This window comes from Protopterus annectens, chromosome 13.part0, assembly GCF_019279795.1.
Source record: "Protopterus annectens isolate FY-2018-M chromosome 13.part0, PAN1.0, whole genome shotgun sequence".
Lineage (NCBI taxonomy): Eukaryota > Metazoa > Chordata > Ceratodontiformes > Protopteridae > Protopterus > Protopterus annectens.
In genome coordinates, this window is record NC_056747.1 from 1,047,321,383 (window position 1) to 1,047,339,288 (window position 17,906).

The window sequence follows — 17,906 nt, forward strand, 5'->3', positions numbered from 1 at the left end:
CTAAATTTCTTGACTGCATTAAGTCATGAACTACATACAGTACCGGCATCCCAACAATTATATACAACAAAAATACAAGTCTTCTCTCTTCTTTCTCAGTCTTCCCTACAAAGAAAATTGAATATAATGTCATTCACGAAACATCAGGTCCCAAGTGTGGGTTCACAAATCCTAAGATGTTTTCATTTCCCTCAACAAAAATATAAACCATTACCAAAAAAGAGCAATGGATTTTGTATCACGTTTACTAACAATGATCATCTTTAACCCATTGGAACTTGTAAGATGTCTGCCTACTTCTTAAATATAACTACATAATGTAGCTCTATACATAATACTGCAAATGTATATTTTTTTGCTAGCATAATACAGTGGAGTCTGAGGAGTTCTTGCACACTGTTGCCTTTCTCAGAGGATAAAAATAAAATATCCTGCAACAATGTAACTGTATGTCCTGAACTATTTTGTATACTGAAGCTTACTCGGATAGACTATGCTACTGAACAAATGCAAGGATGTATAAATTAATGTTGTTTGTCTTTTCGGCTTTTCCCGGTTAGAGGTCGCCACAGTGGAACTCTGGTCCGCTAATGATTGGCAGTAGATTTTTATGGTGCCGAGTTGCCAGCCCGACTCCCAACCTTCAGTGAAGGCACACCCACTCACGCATGTCTTTCGGAGGCCACTCAAGGATGTATAAATGAATAAAGTTCCCGATTACAAAAAACTTGCTCTCAGTGTAGCAGACCACTTGCACTGAGAGCAGGTCTTTTGGAATCTGGCCCCAGATTAAGCCTGTTTGTAACTTAGCCTCACACCGAAGTCAGTCAATTAAAAGGAAAGCAGGTCTTTCTGAATCACGGCAGACTTATGCTGACAACTCTTTTGGAATCTAGCCCAAATACATGTTGTCAACCTGACAGCTAAAGACAATTTCTGTCTTGTCATGATCCTTATTACTACTCATGTCTAAACTGAGAAAGGGAACCCAGGGGGATTATCAGTTAAACAGAAAAAGTGTGCACTTCAGATAAATTCCAAACTATCTTTTTTTTTTGTTTGTTTTTGCTCACACTATTTTACAGGTAATGTCAGTCATCTTTTCCATCTAGATGAACACACCTCCTCACCTTTAAAATAAAAGTCTTCCCATATCCAGGAATGTCAAATGTGTAGACAGCATCACCAATTTCCTGTAAATAAAAACAAATAAAATGCACATTTAAAATAATTTAAACACACTTAACATACCTACTATGAAAACGGTTAAACCTAGTTTACTTAGATCTGTTTGAATATCATTCGAAGCACCAATTCACAGAATATGCCATCTATGCCCCACTTTTCCAACAAATAGCAGCATACTGTATTAAAGTGAGTTCTTTGTGGAGGTCATCACCAAAACACATTTCAGGCCATATTTTTCCAACTGCATTTTACATACACTGACTGGATACACAACTATTAAAACTTAAAAATGGGACAGTGTAAAAGATGTTTAATCCGGTGACCCAAACTTGGAAGAGGAGCTGTATTAGATGAAAAATACATGCCCAGTACAAGTTTGCTGTAAAGCAAACACTACTGGTTTATGTCACTCCAGTATGATGGTACACATGCGTACTCTGCCTCAAAATGACAGGCGACATCACTTTAAAATGCCTGTGAGCACAGTGCTTAAACCTAGTGATAGTAGCTTTTCTTAAAAGAGCAGCATAAGGACAACAGCTGCCTACTTAATGAAGTATGTGTACTCAGTAAAAAATAGTGGAACTTCTAAGTTTTGTAAGAGGATGACCATCCATCTGTAAATAACCATTATGCATTGTAAACAAGAAAATGCAAAACTCGTTGACTTCAGTGGGTATACCCCATTTTTAGCTTATACATTCTACAATTCAGCTTTGGGGGTGGGGGGAATCAACATAACAATACACATGCCAAGCTTGATTACAAAAATTTGTATAGCTAAAACACACATTATATATACATACACAATTTGGTAGCATGTTAGCAATGGCTGTTGTGTTGTTGGTCAGTATCTTTTAATGCCATAGCACATTCAATGACATGTTTATAAGAAATGATTCCTGACATGTTTATAAGAAATGATTCCTCAAAGAACTGGGCTATTTTTTTTTTTAGTTGTGACTTCATTGAGAACCTGTACTGCTTTCTTCACCATTTCACAAGCTCAAAGCCATTTTTTCCCTTATTACTTCATTCTAATCATGCTTCGTTTGCAGCCATCCTTAAACGTTCTGCCACCATTCTGGTACTACATATGCATTAAACGGTTCACTGCTGTTTGCTGCATCACAACTAAAACGTTTCAGTGGCAAGTTTTTTTTTTTCCCAGCTACTCACCCTGCACATCACTAAAGAATGTGGTGCAATTCAGGTGTGGCGCAATTCAGGTGACTGTCTAAAATTCACACTAGCCATGTTTTCATTTTGGCTGATTTGTTACTGCAAGAATGGGTTTCTTTTAGCAAGCCTACAGCAAAAATATTTCAATTAGCTGGCCTACTGTTGCAAAGCATTTTCAGTTATGGAGTCATTTGCTTTATAGTTTGCTGGCACCATGTGAAGCCTTTCTGTTCAGCTAGCCTACTGTGAAGCAGATTTTGTTAGCTTACCTTGTAAAGATTTTTGGTTAAATTGTCTTATAGTGAAGAGTTTCTGCTGCAAAGTGCCCCCTTCCTGTATTCTGCCTGCTATTAAAAAATGAGTTTTTAATTAACCTGTTAATAAGAAGTTTTTTTAGCTGGCCTGCATCTGAACTGTGGTCAGCTTTGCCTAAGCAATTCAGATCCTATATCCCAGCTTGACATTCTAATTTCATTTCTATCAATCAATTCCTTCCCAGCATTTCTGACAAAGTACTCCGTAGGGCATTTTTAAAATTCTGTCAACTGTTTCTGTTCCCCAAAATACATGTTCTCAATTACCCACCCCCCCCCCACCCCCCGTTCCCATCACAATTCCAGCATTCGCTATCTACCAGATACTCCTCTGAAGTCTTCATGGGACATTAAAATACCTATACAAACACTTCAGTGTAAAAAATCCCTAAACTTAGACTTTGATGCATACTTGGGAGCCATACAAATATCCTCCCATTGTTCTTTAGTACACCATTTTTCCAGTCTCTCACCAATCTTTGGTAACATCATATGAATGATTCTTATGGTTATCATGCAATACTTTATATGCCCTACTAATTATCCCTTTTCAACAGCAACTACAGTTCTAGACTCAATTAAAAAATCTAGCAGAACTGGTCTTTCACTTCGCACTCTCCTATCCCTTCCTCTTTGCCTATACTCTGTTATCAATCCCTGGTAGGGAAGACTGTATCGAACCTGAATTCAAACTTGTTTGGCCTCATCACACTCTAGTACCTTTCCTTACCTAGATACTTGCTACAAATAACTGGGTTCCTTTACTAATTTTCTTCAGTAAAGTCCAGCCCCCTTCTTGCCAGTTTTCTATACCAATACTTATATAACCTCTATTGGTAGAGATTTTCTCCATTTTTGCACTGGCTTAGATTTTAGAATACTTCCTGCTGCTTTACAAATATAATACTCTGGATGATGGCCGCTATTCTCCTTAAAGGCCTGCATCCAAAATCCCACTCTCTCCCTATTTCCCGATCCTCCATCTCCATTCCCTTCCACTTTGACTTATAACCTTCTGCTTGAATTCTGTATATGAACCTGAACTGCATAGCTCTAAAGTAACCAGTCAAATCAGTTAATCTAAGCCACCTTGTTCTGCAGGAAGAATGAACATTTTCCACCCAGGAAATAAATTCCTTTAAACTCTATCTAATCATTTATAACATCTCCTCTGGTTGGTAAAATACACCTGACCAGTATACAAAACTTAAGGAATGAAAAATATCTTCTTGTACCTTACTATCCAAATCCATAATCAAGAGGTTCCAGCTTCTCAGATTTTACATGGTATTTTGTTTGACTCTCTTCTGAGATATCCTTAGTTGTCGTAATAGACCAAAATATTTCATCTTCTCATGTCCCCATAATTATCTGTATTGCCAAACCTCCATGTATGGGTAAATTGTTTATCATCATCACCTTTATCTTCATTTATATTTATATGACAAAAACACCTGAAACCGTTTCAAAATGTTTCACAACACTAAAATGTTCTTTTCTAGCTTTATCAAGTAAAAATCTCTGTAAATAAAGCTAACTTTGCTTGATTACCATACCAGTTACATCTTTGAATTTCTGGGTACTTCAGTTTCTTTGCTAAAGTTTCTAAATATAAAGTAAAGAGTCAAGAAGACACCCTTGCCAGGTTCTGCTGTTCAAACATAGTTTTGCCAGAGTTGAACCCTCCAACCTTAATTCCTGCCTCTGATCCTTAACATATGGTCCTTATTAACCCTATTACTCTATCATTCCATTATTAAAAGCAAATCCTACCAAAATAAAAAAAAGTTGGCATTTTCTTACACTTTGCCTCCCTCTGGATCATTATCATTCTATTAATATTGCCAAACTTTTTACCTCCCCTTCACAAAGCCACACGGATACACATGCAATAAGTTTTTGACAACATCTCTGCCTTTCTGATGAAAAGCTCTGAGCAGATAATAGCTCAAAGGGTACTCTCCTGTTATGAAAATACTGGCTGCTCTAAAATTAAAAAAATAAATAAAGAACAATCTTTAGATGATCTTACTATTAATCTTTTATCTTAATTTGAATCTTATGGTAACTATCATAAGCGCTTTACGACAACAAACTTGGTGAATAAAGCAACCAGAAAGTGATTGTACTACTGAACAAAGTCACAGAACTTGCAATAAATAAAATCTGAGGGGTCTGAGCACTTTATTTCAAGACCTTTAAATACAAAAAAACACATGCTACCACAGTTTTAAACTCATGATAAAAAAAAAAAAAAAATTACACACACACACACACACACACACACACACACACACTCACCTCTCTATATCTACGGGTCTACTTCACTTCACCTAAAACTCATTTGACTGATTCATTTCACCGATATTTTACAATGCTGAATTTAAACATACTAGACTGCACAGCCCGAGATACAATCAATGATTCAACAAACTACTACTCATCCACCTTTAGCTCTACCCCTTAAAGTGCCCAGCCCACTTGCTCAACCACTAACTCCACCAACCACATGAATCTCTACAGCTTCTCCCAAGTCATTCAATCTAGCACTAGGCTAGGAAATGCTAAAATCAAAGAAAGTCTCCTACATTGGATCTTGATAAATAAGACCAGTACTCCATATCAAGCAGGAGTCCTTCCATACACCCTTAGTGACCAACAACCCACCTTCTTACTAAAATACAAAATCCATGCCAACTCTACCCCACTAATACAAACTACCCGGAACAAAAATAACTTCGACCCAAACAAATTCAAACTAACTAAAATACCATAAATGGAACATATTAAAAGAAGTACCCCTAGAAGAAGCTGTAATCCAATTCAACAACACTTTGCTAAAAATCCTAAATGCCAATGCCCCACCTCGTACCACAAAACTCAAAATGGATACCGCCCCCTGGATCACCAAAGAGACTAAAAATAAGACCGCTCAAAGGAATAGAGCTTGGCATCACTGGAGAGCCACAAAAACTACAGCAACTAGAGAACAATTCCAAAAAATTAGAAATGAAACCAAAAAAAAACTATTCTCCAGGATAAAAAGAATTATTTCATACATCTGCAAAACAGGCACCAAAACAACCCCAAATAATTCTGGGCAGGAATAAACTACTTTACCCTGGCAAACCCTCCACCCCATCTCCTACCTCCACAGGCAAAATCACAGACATACCGGATTCATTCAACAAATACTTCATAGAAACCATCTCTAAACTAGTTCAACAACAACCCACTACTATTACTACTACTACTATTACCACCAATATCCCCAAACCTGCAGTCAGTTCCAAAACTACCTTCCAGTTCCAACCCATCCCTACCAATTATGTCAAACAATTACTATCCAAGCTTAAACCTACTATCCTAGCAGCGGATGGCATCCCAGCGGAATACCTCCATTTGGCTGCTAATAAACTTGCCTACCAAATCTCTACTCTACTTAATAGATCTGTATCAGAAAACACCATCCCACCAATCTGGAAAACCTCCTAAATCATCCCTTTACATAAAGGTGGAACATCCACTGACCTCACCAACTATCTCCCTATTGCCAATCCTGTCCCCACTAGCAAAAATCCTTGAAAATTGGTACACATTACCAGCTTATGCCATACCTACTTAATAACCAACTTCTCTCTCCTACGCAGCATGGATTCCACCCTGCCCACAGTACAACCACAGCCCTTCTTTCCTTTACAAACCTCATCAACCAAAACAGGCACTTAGGCAAACTAACCTCTGCCATATTCTTGGACCTGTCAAGAGCCTTCGATATGGTCAACCATCCTAAAATTACTCCACTCCGTTAGTAATCTTAACCTTAGTGATTTGCACACTAGCCTGGTTCCAAAACTATCTACATGGTAGACAACAAGCAGTTCGATGGGACAATCTATCCTGACTGTTGCTTATTGCCACAGGAGTCCCACAAGGGTCCATTCTGGGACCCCTTCTATTCTCCATCTTCATTAATTATCTCCACAGAATCTGACAAAATGAAACTGTTATACAATATGAGGACTACTCAATATAGTCTGTTCAGCCAAATATCCCACACAAATTCCTCTCCATTACCCAAAATGCCTTCCAAGTTACCGAAACCTGGTTTCCCAACAAAAAACTATTACTTAATCCCAAAAAAAAAGACCAAACTGTTGCTATTTAAACCAAACAAATCCACCTCAATGCCCAACACATTCAATACTGTGTCCAGAGATGGGACTATCATCTCTCCAGACACTCATACTACACTGCTAGGAGTGACCATTGACAACAACCTCAAGTTTTATCTACATATAGATCAAACTAATAGAAACATTCACAAAATACTGGGCAGTCTTTATAAAAACAAACCATTTCTAACTCAACCTGCTAGAATAACCATAGCTCAAACTCACCTCCTTCTCCACACTATGCTATGCCACTCCCATCTTCACCACCTACCCAAAACTGAAATGGCCAGGCTTAACATCTGCTACAATCAAACTGCCAAATTTGCTACTGGTGTTCCCTACCATGACTACCACTGTCATTCACTAAATCAACTTAATTGGCTTGAATTCCCAAATCTCCTCTCATTCCATCAGTTTTCTTTCACCCATAAACTCCTACTATTTCCTGAAAAAACCCCAGCACCATCTAATCGACTTAAACTACAAACTAATACCAGACAACTTCGTTCTAGTGATAAAAGACTAATCAAGGTGACCAAAACCAACAACACAGCACTCCCTCTTCCTAACTACAGAGGTAAAATTTGGAACTCAATACCTTCTACCGTTACCTCAGCCAACTCAATGGTTAAATAAAAAAAAAAAACTACTAAAAGAACACCTAAAACTCACATGGCTATGCCTTTGTTACCCACCAGATTGACCCATATCATACACACCCTCTGACCTACTCTCATGCTTCACCTCTATCCCTTGAAGGATTGTGACTCCTCTGTATAGTGCCTCACCTGCAAACACCCACGCCAAAACTCCGCAATTATGCACATTCCAACTTCAAACCCAACCACTTCTCACAGAGTTAACCCCAACATCCTCTCCCAACCTCCTCTTACTTGCATTTTTCTCAGTCAAAGTTATTAATGGAAACCAGTACATTTTAAGTACTACTATAACTTTAAACTATGGAATTTTGTTAAAACTTGTGACTACCAATGAACATTGTACTTTGTAACGTTAAAACTATGGAATCTCGTTAAATCGTGTTTTCTCCTATGAATACTTGCTTGCTATGTAGAAATCTCATACTTGTTTGTTCTTAATCTGTGGAAATAAATAGTAACAAAAACTCAAACTAAGAAAACAGAATTTACAGCGGCAAGGTAAAATCACACAGACCATTTGTTAGCGCTTTCGTACAAATAATCCAATGTACTTCTTCAGACAATATTACACAGTTAACCATGGTTTAAAAAAGTAAGTAATTAAACCAATTAAATACATAAATAAGTCATTACAAGATAATCCAACACTATTAAAGGGATATTCCTAACAATACATGAACATACAACTTTAAAAATCAAAACACAAATAAATACCATAATATCAAACCACTTAGTACTGTTCATAACAAACTACAGTGCTTTACAATTGATGATAAACTTTAACATTCAACCAAAAATGCTTGTTAATAAATATTATTTTAGATTTTAAAAAAACTTGTATCCATGAAAAGGCACATAGCCATCTATACATATATTGTTTATTACCTATCCAATGCTTTTAATTTTAATAAGCATTTAATGGAACATGCTTCATTCAAACCAGGATACACATGTGCATTTGTCTGCAATTGCCATATCAATTCACGTTCCTCACGCTTAAGTTGCCAGAGGCTACCTCGAGGATTTTTGTGAATACAATCAACTACAGTAAATTGAAAACTGTGTTCTAAATTCAATTATGTGCCTAGCCAGGGCATTAGTACTAATTCTCCTACCAATACTATAAATGTGTTCGTATACACGTTGTTTAAACGGGCACTCAGTTTTACCTAAATAAAAAGCTGAGCATTGTCTACAAGAAGCCAAATAGACAATGCCTTGGCTGTCACAAGTAAATAGCCCTTTGATAGAATATTTGGTCCCTCTAATTTTTACAAATGACCCAGTCTGGACATATTTGCAATAATTACAGCGTCCACATTTAAACATCCCCTGAGCATGTCTATATTTAATGCTAGGAGACTCAAATAACATTTTCAAATGTGGACCTCGTTTAAACGTAACCATGGGCCTCATACCAAGCAAATTCATAATAGAATGGTCCTCTAAAACGAGGTCCCAGTTGTTAGAATATTTCTAAGTTCAAATGCCTTATCTGTATATTGAGTCAAGAAAAGTACAGTTTTGTACCTACCATAAATGTAGATGTTCGAGTGTTCAGACTGCTGCAGTCATTACACTTGGGTTATCCTGCCATCAGGCGGTCCCGCAGTCGGCCAGAGTTCCAAAGTCTTGGTCCGGCGTCGGTTGCTGTCGCTTGTTCCCCGACGTCAGTGCGCCAAGGGTATACAAGATGCATCCAATGCCATTTTCTTCATTTTTTCTTGCCCCAGATGTCAGGTGTCCCCAATAGGTAGGCAATACATATTGCTAATAAAAAATGTACAAATAAAATAAAAACAATACCTTCAGTTACAAGCAAATACACCACAAAGGTTGTATAGGATAGAAAGGTATAGATAAGTCCAGCTAGTTCAGAGGGGATGGAGGGAGTCCATCTGGACTGCAGCAGTGTGAACACTCGAACATCTACATTTATGGTAGGTACAAAACTGTACTATGTTCATCGTGTTACACTGCTGCAGTCATTACACTTGGGTAGAATCCCAAAGCTGAGGTTGGGTGGCTGGTCTATAAAGAGTTAGGATTGGCTATGAGGCCCTGCAGGACTGCAGTGGCAAATTCTGCTCTGGATTTAGAGTAAAGAGGCAGGTGGTAATGCTTGGTAAAGGTGTGCACTGAACTCCAAGTTGCAGCCTCCAAAATTTCCTTGGTAGGTACTCCTCTGAGAAAGGCTGTTGAAATGGCTGTTGCCCTGGTGGAATGTGGCCTAATGGTATTTGGGACTGATTTTCCATGCTGTGTGTAACAGTAACAAATACAGTGTCCTATCCATTTGGATATAGTCTGCTTTGAGATAGCCTTGCCCTGTGATCCTGCAGCATATGCTACAAACAGTTGCTCAGTTTTCCTGAAAGCTTTTGTTTTGTCCAAGTAGAAGCGTAGCTGCCTGTGTATGCCCAAAGAATGCAGAAGTTTCTCCCCTTTATTCTGGGAGTTTGGATAAAAAGTTGGCAAATGGATGGTTTGGTTAAGAGCCACACTAGATATCACCTTTGGCATAAAGGTAGGGTTTGTCCTTAAAGAAACCCTGTCCAGATGAAAAATTATAAAAGGTTCCACTGCCATTAATGTCTGTAGCTCTGAGACTCTTCGTGCTGAAGTTACTGCCAGGAGCAGAGCTGTTTTCCATGATAAAAATTTTAGATTGGCTGTATTGGCTGGCTCAAAAAGTGGTAAGGTCAGTTTTTCCAAAACGAAATTGATGTCCCAAATCGGTGTTGGTGCTCTCCGGGGCGGTCTTATGTTTTTATCCCCTCTGAGGTACTGCTTTAGCAAGGAATGAGAGAATAAAGGAGGATCCATGTTGTAATGTGCTGAAATGGCAGAGGCGTGGATCTTAATAGATGAAAAGGATAGGCCTCTGTCCAGCATCTCAGTTAAGTATTGTAAAATCTGAGGAATGTTTGGAACAAGAGGGTCAAGGTTTTGAGCCTGGTTCCAGGCGCAGAATCTCTTCCATTTTTCTGAGTAAGCTTTCCTGGTGCAAGGCCTCCTGGCCTCCAAAATGACATCCATAACAAGCTTTAGAGAGAGGTGTTGCCTGTTTGGCTAATGTATCTGCCATGCAGCTAGGTTTAGGGTTTTGAGCCGACAGTGTAGGATCTGATTGTTTTGTTGAGTCAGGTGTGGAATTTGAGGCAAAATCCATGGTGGTCATTGAGCAAAGTTCCTTAAGATAGGGTACCAGTGCTGGCGTGGCCAGTCTGGAGCAATCAGGATCATCTGTGGTTTTTCTTGTCTGGCTTTTAGGAGTACCTTTGAAAGGAGAGGCAGTGGCGGGAAGGCATAAACCTTTAGGTTTTTCCAGCTGAACAGGAGAGCGTCCACTTTCCATGATTGTTTGTGATAAGTCCTTGTGCAGAATTTTTGCAGTTGGCAATTCAGTGGGGAGGCAAAAAGATCTATGTCTGGGCATCCCCATTTTTGCGTTACCATGCTGAAGATTTGTGGATTCAACTTCCATTCCTGAGGGTCCATGATATTTCTGCTTAGATCGTCTACCAGAGTATTTTTCTTTCCTGGCAGGAATTGTGCTTGCAGGTGAACTTGATACGTTAGAGCTGTGTTCCACAAGGTCATGGCTTGCCTGCATAGGGGATAAGAATGAGTTCTCCCTTGCTTTTTTATGTACCACATTACTGTGGTGTTGTCTGTCTTTAGTAGTAATTGTCCTGGATGCAGAAGGTCCTTGAAAGCTGTTAGGGCATTTTGAACAGCCAACATCTCTTTTTGATTGATGTGAAGATGCATCTGGTCTGTGGTCCACTTGCCCTGAATGCATTTTCCTGCCATGTGTGCTCCCCAGGCGTAATCCGAAGCACCTGTTGTTAGAGTTTGCCTGGCTGTTGGTTGGGTAAAAGGGTGACCCTTGTTTAGATGACATGCCTGTGCCCACCATCAAAACTCCTGTTGCAGCCAGGATATCATTGGTATTACTACTTCTAAACTGTGACGGTGTTGAGTCCAAACACTTTTTAGGTACCATTGTAATTTCCTCATATGCAGTCTGGCATATGGTATTAGTAGAATGCAGGATGCCATGAATCCCAGGGCCTATTGTAATTTCCTCATATGCAGTCTGGCATATGGTATTAGTAGAATGCAGGATGCCATGAATCCCAGGGCCTGCAGAATTTTTCTTGCAGGGAAATGGGACTTTTTTGCCAGTAATTGAAAATACTGAGTTAGTTGAACTTGTTTGTCTGGCGTGAGGTAAGCCATCTGGGCCGTTGTATTTAAGCTGGCACCCAGGAATATAATCTGTTGTGAGGACACTAGTTTTGACTTCCTTTCATTTACGGTGTACCCTAGGGAAATTAGCAACCTTTTTACAAACGCCAGATGCTGTAGAAGAATGTCCTTTGTCTCTGCTTGAATGAGGCAGTTGTCCAGGTATGGATATATTTGAATTCCTTTTTGTCTGCAAAATGCAATTACTGGTGCCAGGCACTTTGTGAAGACCCTGGGCACAGTAGATAAGCCAAAGGGCAGTGCAGAGAATTGGTAGTGCATTGTACCAGCTTTGAATCGGAGGTATCTTCTGCAATTTTGTCCGATAGGAACATGCAGGTATGCCTCTTTGAGGTCCAGAGTAACAAGCCAAGCCTTCTTGCCCAGCATGGGTAGAAGCTGCTGTAATGTCAACATTTTGAATTTTGGAATAGCCAGATAAGTATTCAGAATTGAAAGGTCTAGTATGGGCCTCCAGGCCTTGTCCTTTCTGGGGACCAGGAAGAGTCTTGAGTAAAATCCTTGTCCCTGTTGTGGTACTTTTTGAATAGTTCTCATGTCCATGAGGGCTGAAATTTGTTTTTGTGCCTCTGCCCATTGATTTTGTGGCAGGTCTGGCATTCTTTTTAGCCTTGGTAAAGTATGAAAGTGGAACCTGTAACCTTGAGACACAATATTCAGAACCCATTTGTCTTGGGTGATTGTTTGCCAGTTTTGAGAAAAAATTGCTAGTTTTCCTCCTAAGGGGGCTTCCAAAAGGGACGTGCTTGGCGTGCGAAGGTGAAAGTCATTGTGACTGTTTCCTGTAAGGTTGAGACTTGTCCTCACCTCCTTTTGGGGTTGAGGTGCCCCACTGTCATTGTCTGTTTGAGCCTTGGGGTTGAGATCTGTCTCTTGGGCGTCTGTATCTGCCTCTCTGTGGCCTGTCTGACACTGGAAAGGACCAATTCTTTGTTGGCCAATTTCTGCTAAACCGAGGTGGCTGTACCTGTAAGAAATCCTTGACTGTTTGCATAGATTTAGCTTTATCCTCCATTTTCTTTAACACCTCTTCTGCCTTAACACCAAACAAGATATCATGCTGTAAAGGAGCATCCAATAGTTTTGCCTTAACATGATCAGGTAAACTCTGTTCTTTTAACCAAGCATGTCTTCGAATCACAGAACCTGTAACTGCGGCTCGACATGAAGCCTCTAAAGAATCAAAACCACATTGCAGAGTATGTTTTCCCACCTGTTCAACTGCATGCAATACATCTTGCATTTCTTTACAATCAGGAGCATCTGAGCTTGCAAGCATTTTCTGTTTTGATGGAGCCATTAAATATTGTTGGTACTTAAGCATGTGAAACTGGCAATTTAAAGCTCTTACTGCTAAGGCTGCAGAACTTTCTTCCCCCATCTATCCAAAGCTCTAGAATCTCTATCAGAGGGCACTGGATTTTTTGCAATGGAAGCCTTAACCCCTTTTGGACCCTGGGAAATAGTTTCTGGATCAGCAGAAGGGTTTTTGTAAAGAAACTTGTGAGAGTCAGGGACTCAATAGTACCTGTCTGGCTTGGCTGGAGCAGGGGGCAAAGAATCAGGAGATAAGCTGGATTCAAAGAACACATCATTCACAATGTCTAGCACAGGTGGAATAGCCAGTGGCCTGTGCTGAGGCAATAAAAGGAAATCCCTGAGCCTTTTCTTGGATTCTGAGTAATCCTGACTTTCCCAATGGAAATGCTCCCTCATGGTATGTAAAGTTTCCCCAAAAGAATAATCCTTAGGAGGAGAGGCTGAAGGGATAGATTCTTCAGCACCAGAGTCCTCATAGGGGGGGTACAGAGTATCCCTGGTCTGAAGAATCAGAGGAAAGGAAACCTGATCAGAGGAATCATAGTCTGTATCCTGCCTAGGCCTTTTCTCAGGAGGGGGTGGGAACCCCTGATTAGAGTAATGAGGTATTCGGCCATTTTAAGCATCTGTTTCTAAGGCATGGAGGACTGTCCAGGAGAATGCTGTACTTGTTTCTTTGTCTTTAATGGTACCTGTGTCTTGGCTGTTGTTTTAATGGCAAGTTGTGAAGGTCTGAAAACACCCTCAGAAGCCGATGCCTGCTCAGCGGCTCCAGACCCATTTGAGGGATTAGTTTCCGTAGGCCCAATACCTTGAGTTTCCAGAGGCCTAGTTGTCTCCACATGGGAGTCGGAAGCGGCCTGTGGCTCTGAGGTAGCGGGTTTCAGGGGCTGCGAAAGTGCCTCACTGAGAACCGGCGATTGGCCTAGAAGAGGTTTTGTTGTCGGTTTTGGATCTCAGATGCCTGTCTTTATCCTTGTCTTTGCGTTTTTTCGGTATTGAGGCCGTTGGTTGATCCGATGGCATGGTATAATTGAACCTTCGGCCAAAGTAGTGCAAAGCAAAATCAAAACGTCTTTTTATAGTGTGTTTGTTAAATCTAGCACAAAACCGACAACTAGTGACGTCGTGATCAGGGCCTAGGCATGGAATACAGTAAGAGTGGAAGCCCTTATGAGGTATTTGCTTCCCACAAGAAATACAATTATTAACTTTTTCTGACATCGGTCTGAGGCAAGTAAAGTTTCCCCAATGGGGTACTTAACATTATTGAAGACTTCGGATCTGAAATTCGACTTCGAAAATCGCAGGAGTCGGCCGACCGGCACTTGCGAACTGCTTCTGCTTCGGGCACCGCGCGGCAAGAAAGATTGAAGAAAATGGCGCCGGATGCATCTTATATACCCCTGGCGCACTGACGTCAGGGAAGAAGAGACAGCAACAGACTCCGGACCAAGACTTTGGAGCTCTGGCCGACTGCGGGACTGCCTGATGGCAGGATAACCCAAGTGTAATGACTGCAGCAGTGTAACACGATGAACATCTGGTAATGTAACTGTGACTACCTTTCTCCTGTATATCTTGAACATTTGCTAATACATCTACTAGGCTAATAGTTTCACTATCGGTAATATAACCTCTTGTTAAGATAGGTCTAAAATGTCCTACCTTTCTCTTATGTTGTACTTCATCAATAAGGTGGTCAATAAGGGAAACTGGATAACTTCGGTTAATAAACATTGTTTTCAAATTTTGACATTCCCACAAAAAATCATCATCACAAGAGGTCATTCTAGAAGCTCTAACTAACTGACCTTTTACCACCACTCTCTTTTGGTGGTATGGATGGTTACTTTGGAAATGTAAAAAAGAATTGCTATATGTGGGTTTCCTGTAAATTTGTGTTACAAACCTATTGGCCATTACATCCTTACTAAGATTAATGTCTAAAAATGTTATATTAGAACATCTGTATTGAAAAGTAAATTCCAAAAAGTTTGTAAAGGATGTCATAATCTGGACTAATTGGTCTGCATCACTTTCGTCGCCCCTCAGGATGAAAAACATGTCATCCTGATATCTGGTGTACCATGCAACTTTTTCCTTAAAGATGGAATTTGGAAATAAACATGTTTTCTCCCAAAAAGCCATGACAGCATTGGCAAAACTGCTGCCACACAGGGAGCCCATGGCTATCCCTGATATTTGGAGAAAATACTTCCCCTTAAACAAAGATTGTTACTTAAAACAATATCTAAAAGAGAGGTGATGAGATCTACTTCTACACCTACTACTTGTTTAAGAAGAAGAAATTCTCTCACCCAGTCAATACTAATGTCTTGAGGAATAACCGTATATAAATCTTTGATGTCGACAGTCAAAAAACTATAAGATGGATCAAATGCCAGGTTGTCTAAATTTTCCAAAAAGTGCCAGGAATCACGGCAAATTTGTGATTCTGTTTGCAAAGGTGACTTCAGTTTAGAATCCACCCACTTCGCACAGGCATAAGTAATGGACTTGTGTCCATCTATAATAGGCCTTAGACATGGGTCACTTAAATTTTTGTGCAGGTTGGGTGTGCCAAAAATAACTGGTATTAAAGGTGCCTGCATACTTAAATACGGATACGTTTCAATGGAAATAGAAGCTTCAATGAATAAGTCGCTCAAAAACATTCTAATACATTGGTATGCTTGATTTAGCTCATTCAAAGAAACTTTGGCATACTTGTCACTAACCAACAAGTTGTACATTCTTCTACTATATTCTGCCTCATCCATGAAGATTATGCCACCACCTTTATCTGGCTGCATTACTCGAACATTATGTGTTTTTACATAAGCAATAAATTCCCTTTCTGCCTTAGAAATGTTACAACTTTGACCTAAACAATTATTATTGTTATTAACAAAAGCTCTAAAGTGCATTTCAGACATTCTTTCAAACAAGGCCAGAGTCCCCTGTAATGGGGGATTAAAACGTTGGACACTCGCTCATTTGTTGTTATGCTAGTATTATTACCAAACATAACATTTAAGTTCATTTTGCGCACAAACACCTTTAAATCACAAATGATTTTAGCTAAATTAGGTTTAAAGTTCGGCACAAAATTAAAGCCTTTAACTAAAAATTTGACCATACATTGTGGAATACTGATCGAACTAAAATTGTAAATATTAAGTCGCCCTGGCTACTTTTGTAAATAATTAAGTTATCTGGCTGATTTTCATGCGCTACCTCCTTCGGCAGTTGTTCATTCTCCTCTGTTTGGAGTTGCGGTTGGTATATTCCGCCCTGTTGGCAATCGTGTTGTCGTCTTGGTGAAAATCCTGACCAGCAGTATTTTGAGAGTTAAATCCATTAGACCGTCGGCCATACTGGTGGGTGCTGATTATTTTTAATCCTCTCACTACGCCAGACTACGGGGCTGCCCTGGTTGTTATTAGCATGGCTAATGTTGATGCTGTCATCAGAAGGAGCCATTGTCTGATTATCAGTCTCCAAGGTAACCATAGAGTTATGTGAGGCTTTATTAATGCTAGATCAGGATAAGCAATAGTCTGATCATATTAAAGCCTATCTCTATTGAGTTTACGTGATTTTGTGTTCACAATCTTAGCCATGAGAGAATCTATACTTGAAAAATTTCTGCTAAAGTCATACTCATACCTATTAAACTCGGGGCCAATCTTAATGTCATTTTCAAGCTTTTTCTAATTGCCCCTTGAGTTCAGTCATTTGTTTGTCATAATTAATAATAAGAATTTCAAGAAAATCAAGACCTTGCTTATTAAACATGTCAATTAGTAAATGAAATTATGAATTCTTAATGAGGCCAGAAGGATATTTCCACTGCCTTAAGCCTTTCGGAACCAGTTTATGATTGATGCACTCTCTAAAATAAAGAATTTCAATCTGCAACTTCTTAAATTTAAGTAATTTGCTGTCAAAATATTTTAGGTGAGAAACAATATTGCTCACTGAAGCTTGCTCACCTCTGTTATTACTCAAGTCATCAGAACCAAACTGAAATGGTGTTTTGATGAAATCATTAAGCAAAGGCACAAGAAGTCTATTTGCAGATGTATTACTTGCTTAGTCATTATTAATATTGCCATTAGAATGTGTTGAAATATTTGTTGTTACACACTTGGTATTTCTTCCACCCGTAATGTTGGAGTGGAAGCAAGCACTCTGGCTGATGTATTGTGTAAAGCACCTGGATTGGAAATAGAGCCACTACCAGTTCTGTTCACGGTTCCCTGTTCGGAAATTCTCCTCGACAGGTCATCCACTTTGTTGGTTAACTGCTGAACTAGAGCTGTAAGGGCTCCAACAACATTCGCCTCTGATAATGGACTACCAAGCCCACTCCCAAATCCATCCGTTTGATCTTGCGAAAATAAAAGCTGGGAGTGTGAATTATTACCTTCCGCCATCAAATACCACTGAACAAATAGTAACAAAAACCTCAAACTAAGAAAACAGAATTTACAGCGGCAAGGTAAAATCACACAGACCATTTATTGTTAGCATTTTCGTACAAATAATCCAATGTACTTCTTCAGACAATATTACCCAGTTAACCATGGTTTAAAAATTTAAGTAATTAACAGGTAATAAACAATGTATGTATAGATGGCTATGTGCCTGTTCATGGATACAAGGTTTTTTAAAATCTAAAATAATATTTATTAACAAGCATTTCTGGTTGAATGTTAAAGTTTAACATCAATTGTAAAGCACTGTAGTTCATTATGAACAGTACTAAGTGGTTTGATAGTATG

At 39.4% G+C, this 17,906-nt stretch overlaps 1 protein-coding gene across 1 annotated transcript in view; it reads right to left on the bottom strand.

Moving 5' to 3' along the window:
- Nucleotides 1-17,906, bottom strand: part of STARD3 (StAR related lipid transfer domain containing 3) — a gene marked incomplete in the record, with an annotated part of 483,177 nt that overhangs the window by 89,135 nt on the left and 376,136 nt on the right. The window contains 1 exon segment of the mRNA XM_044055044.1: nt 1,131-1,193. Within this exon segment, the coding sequence (XP_043910979.1) occupies nt 1,131-1,193 (63 nt within the window).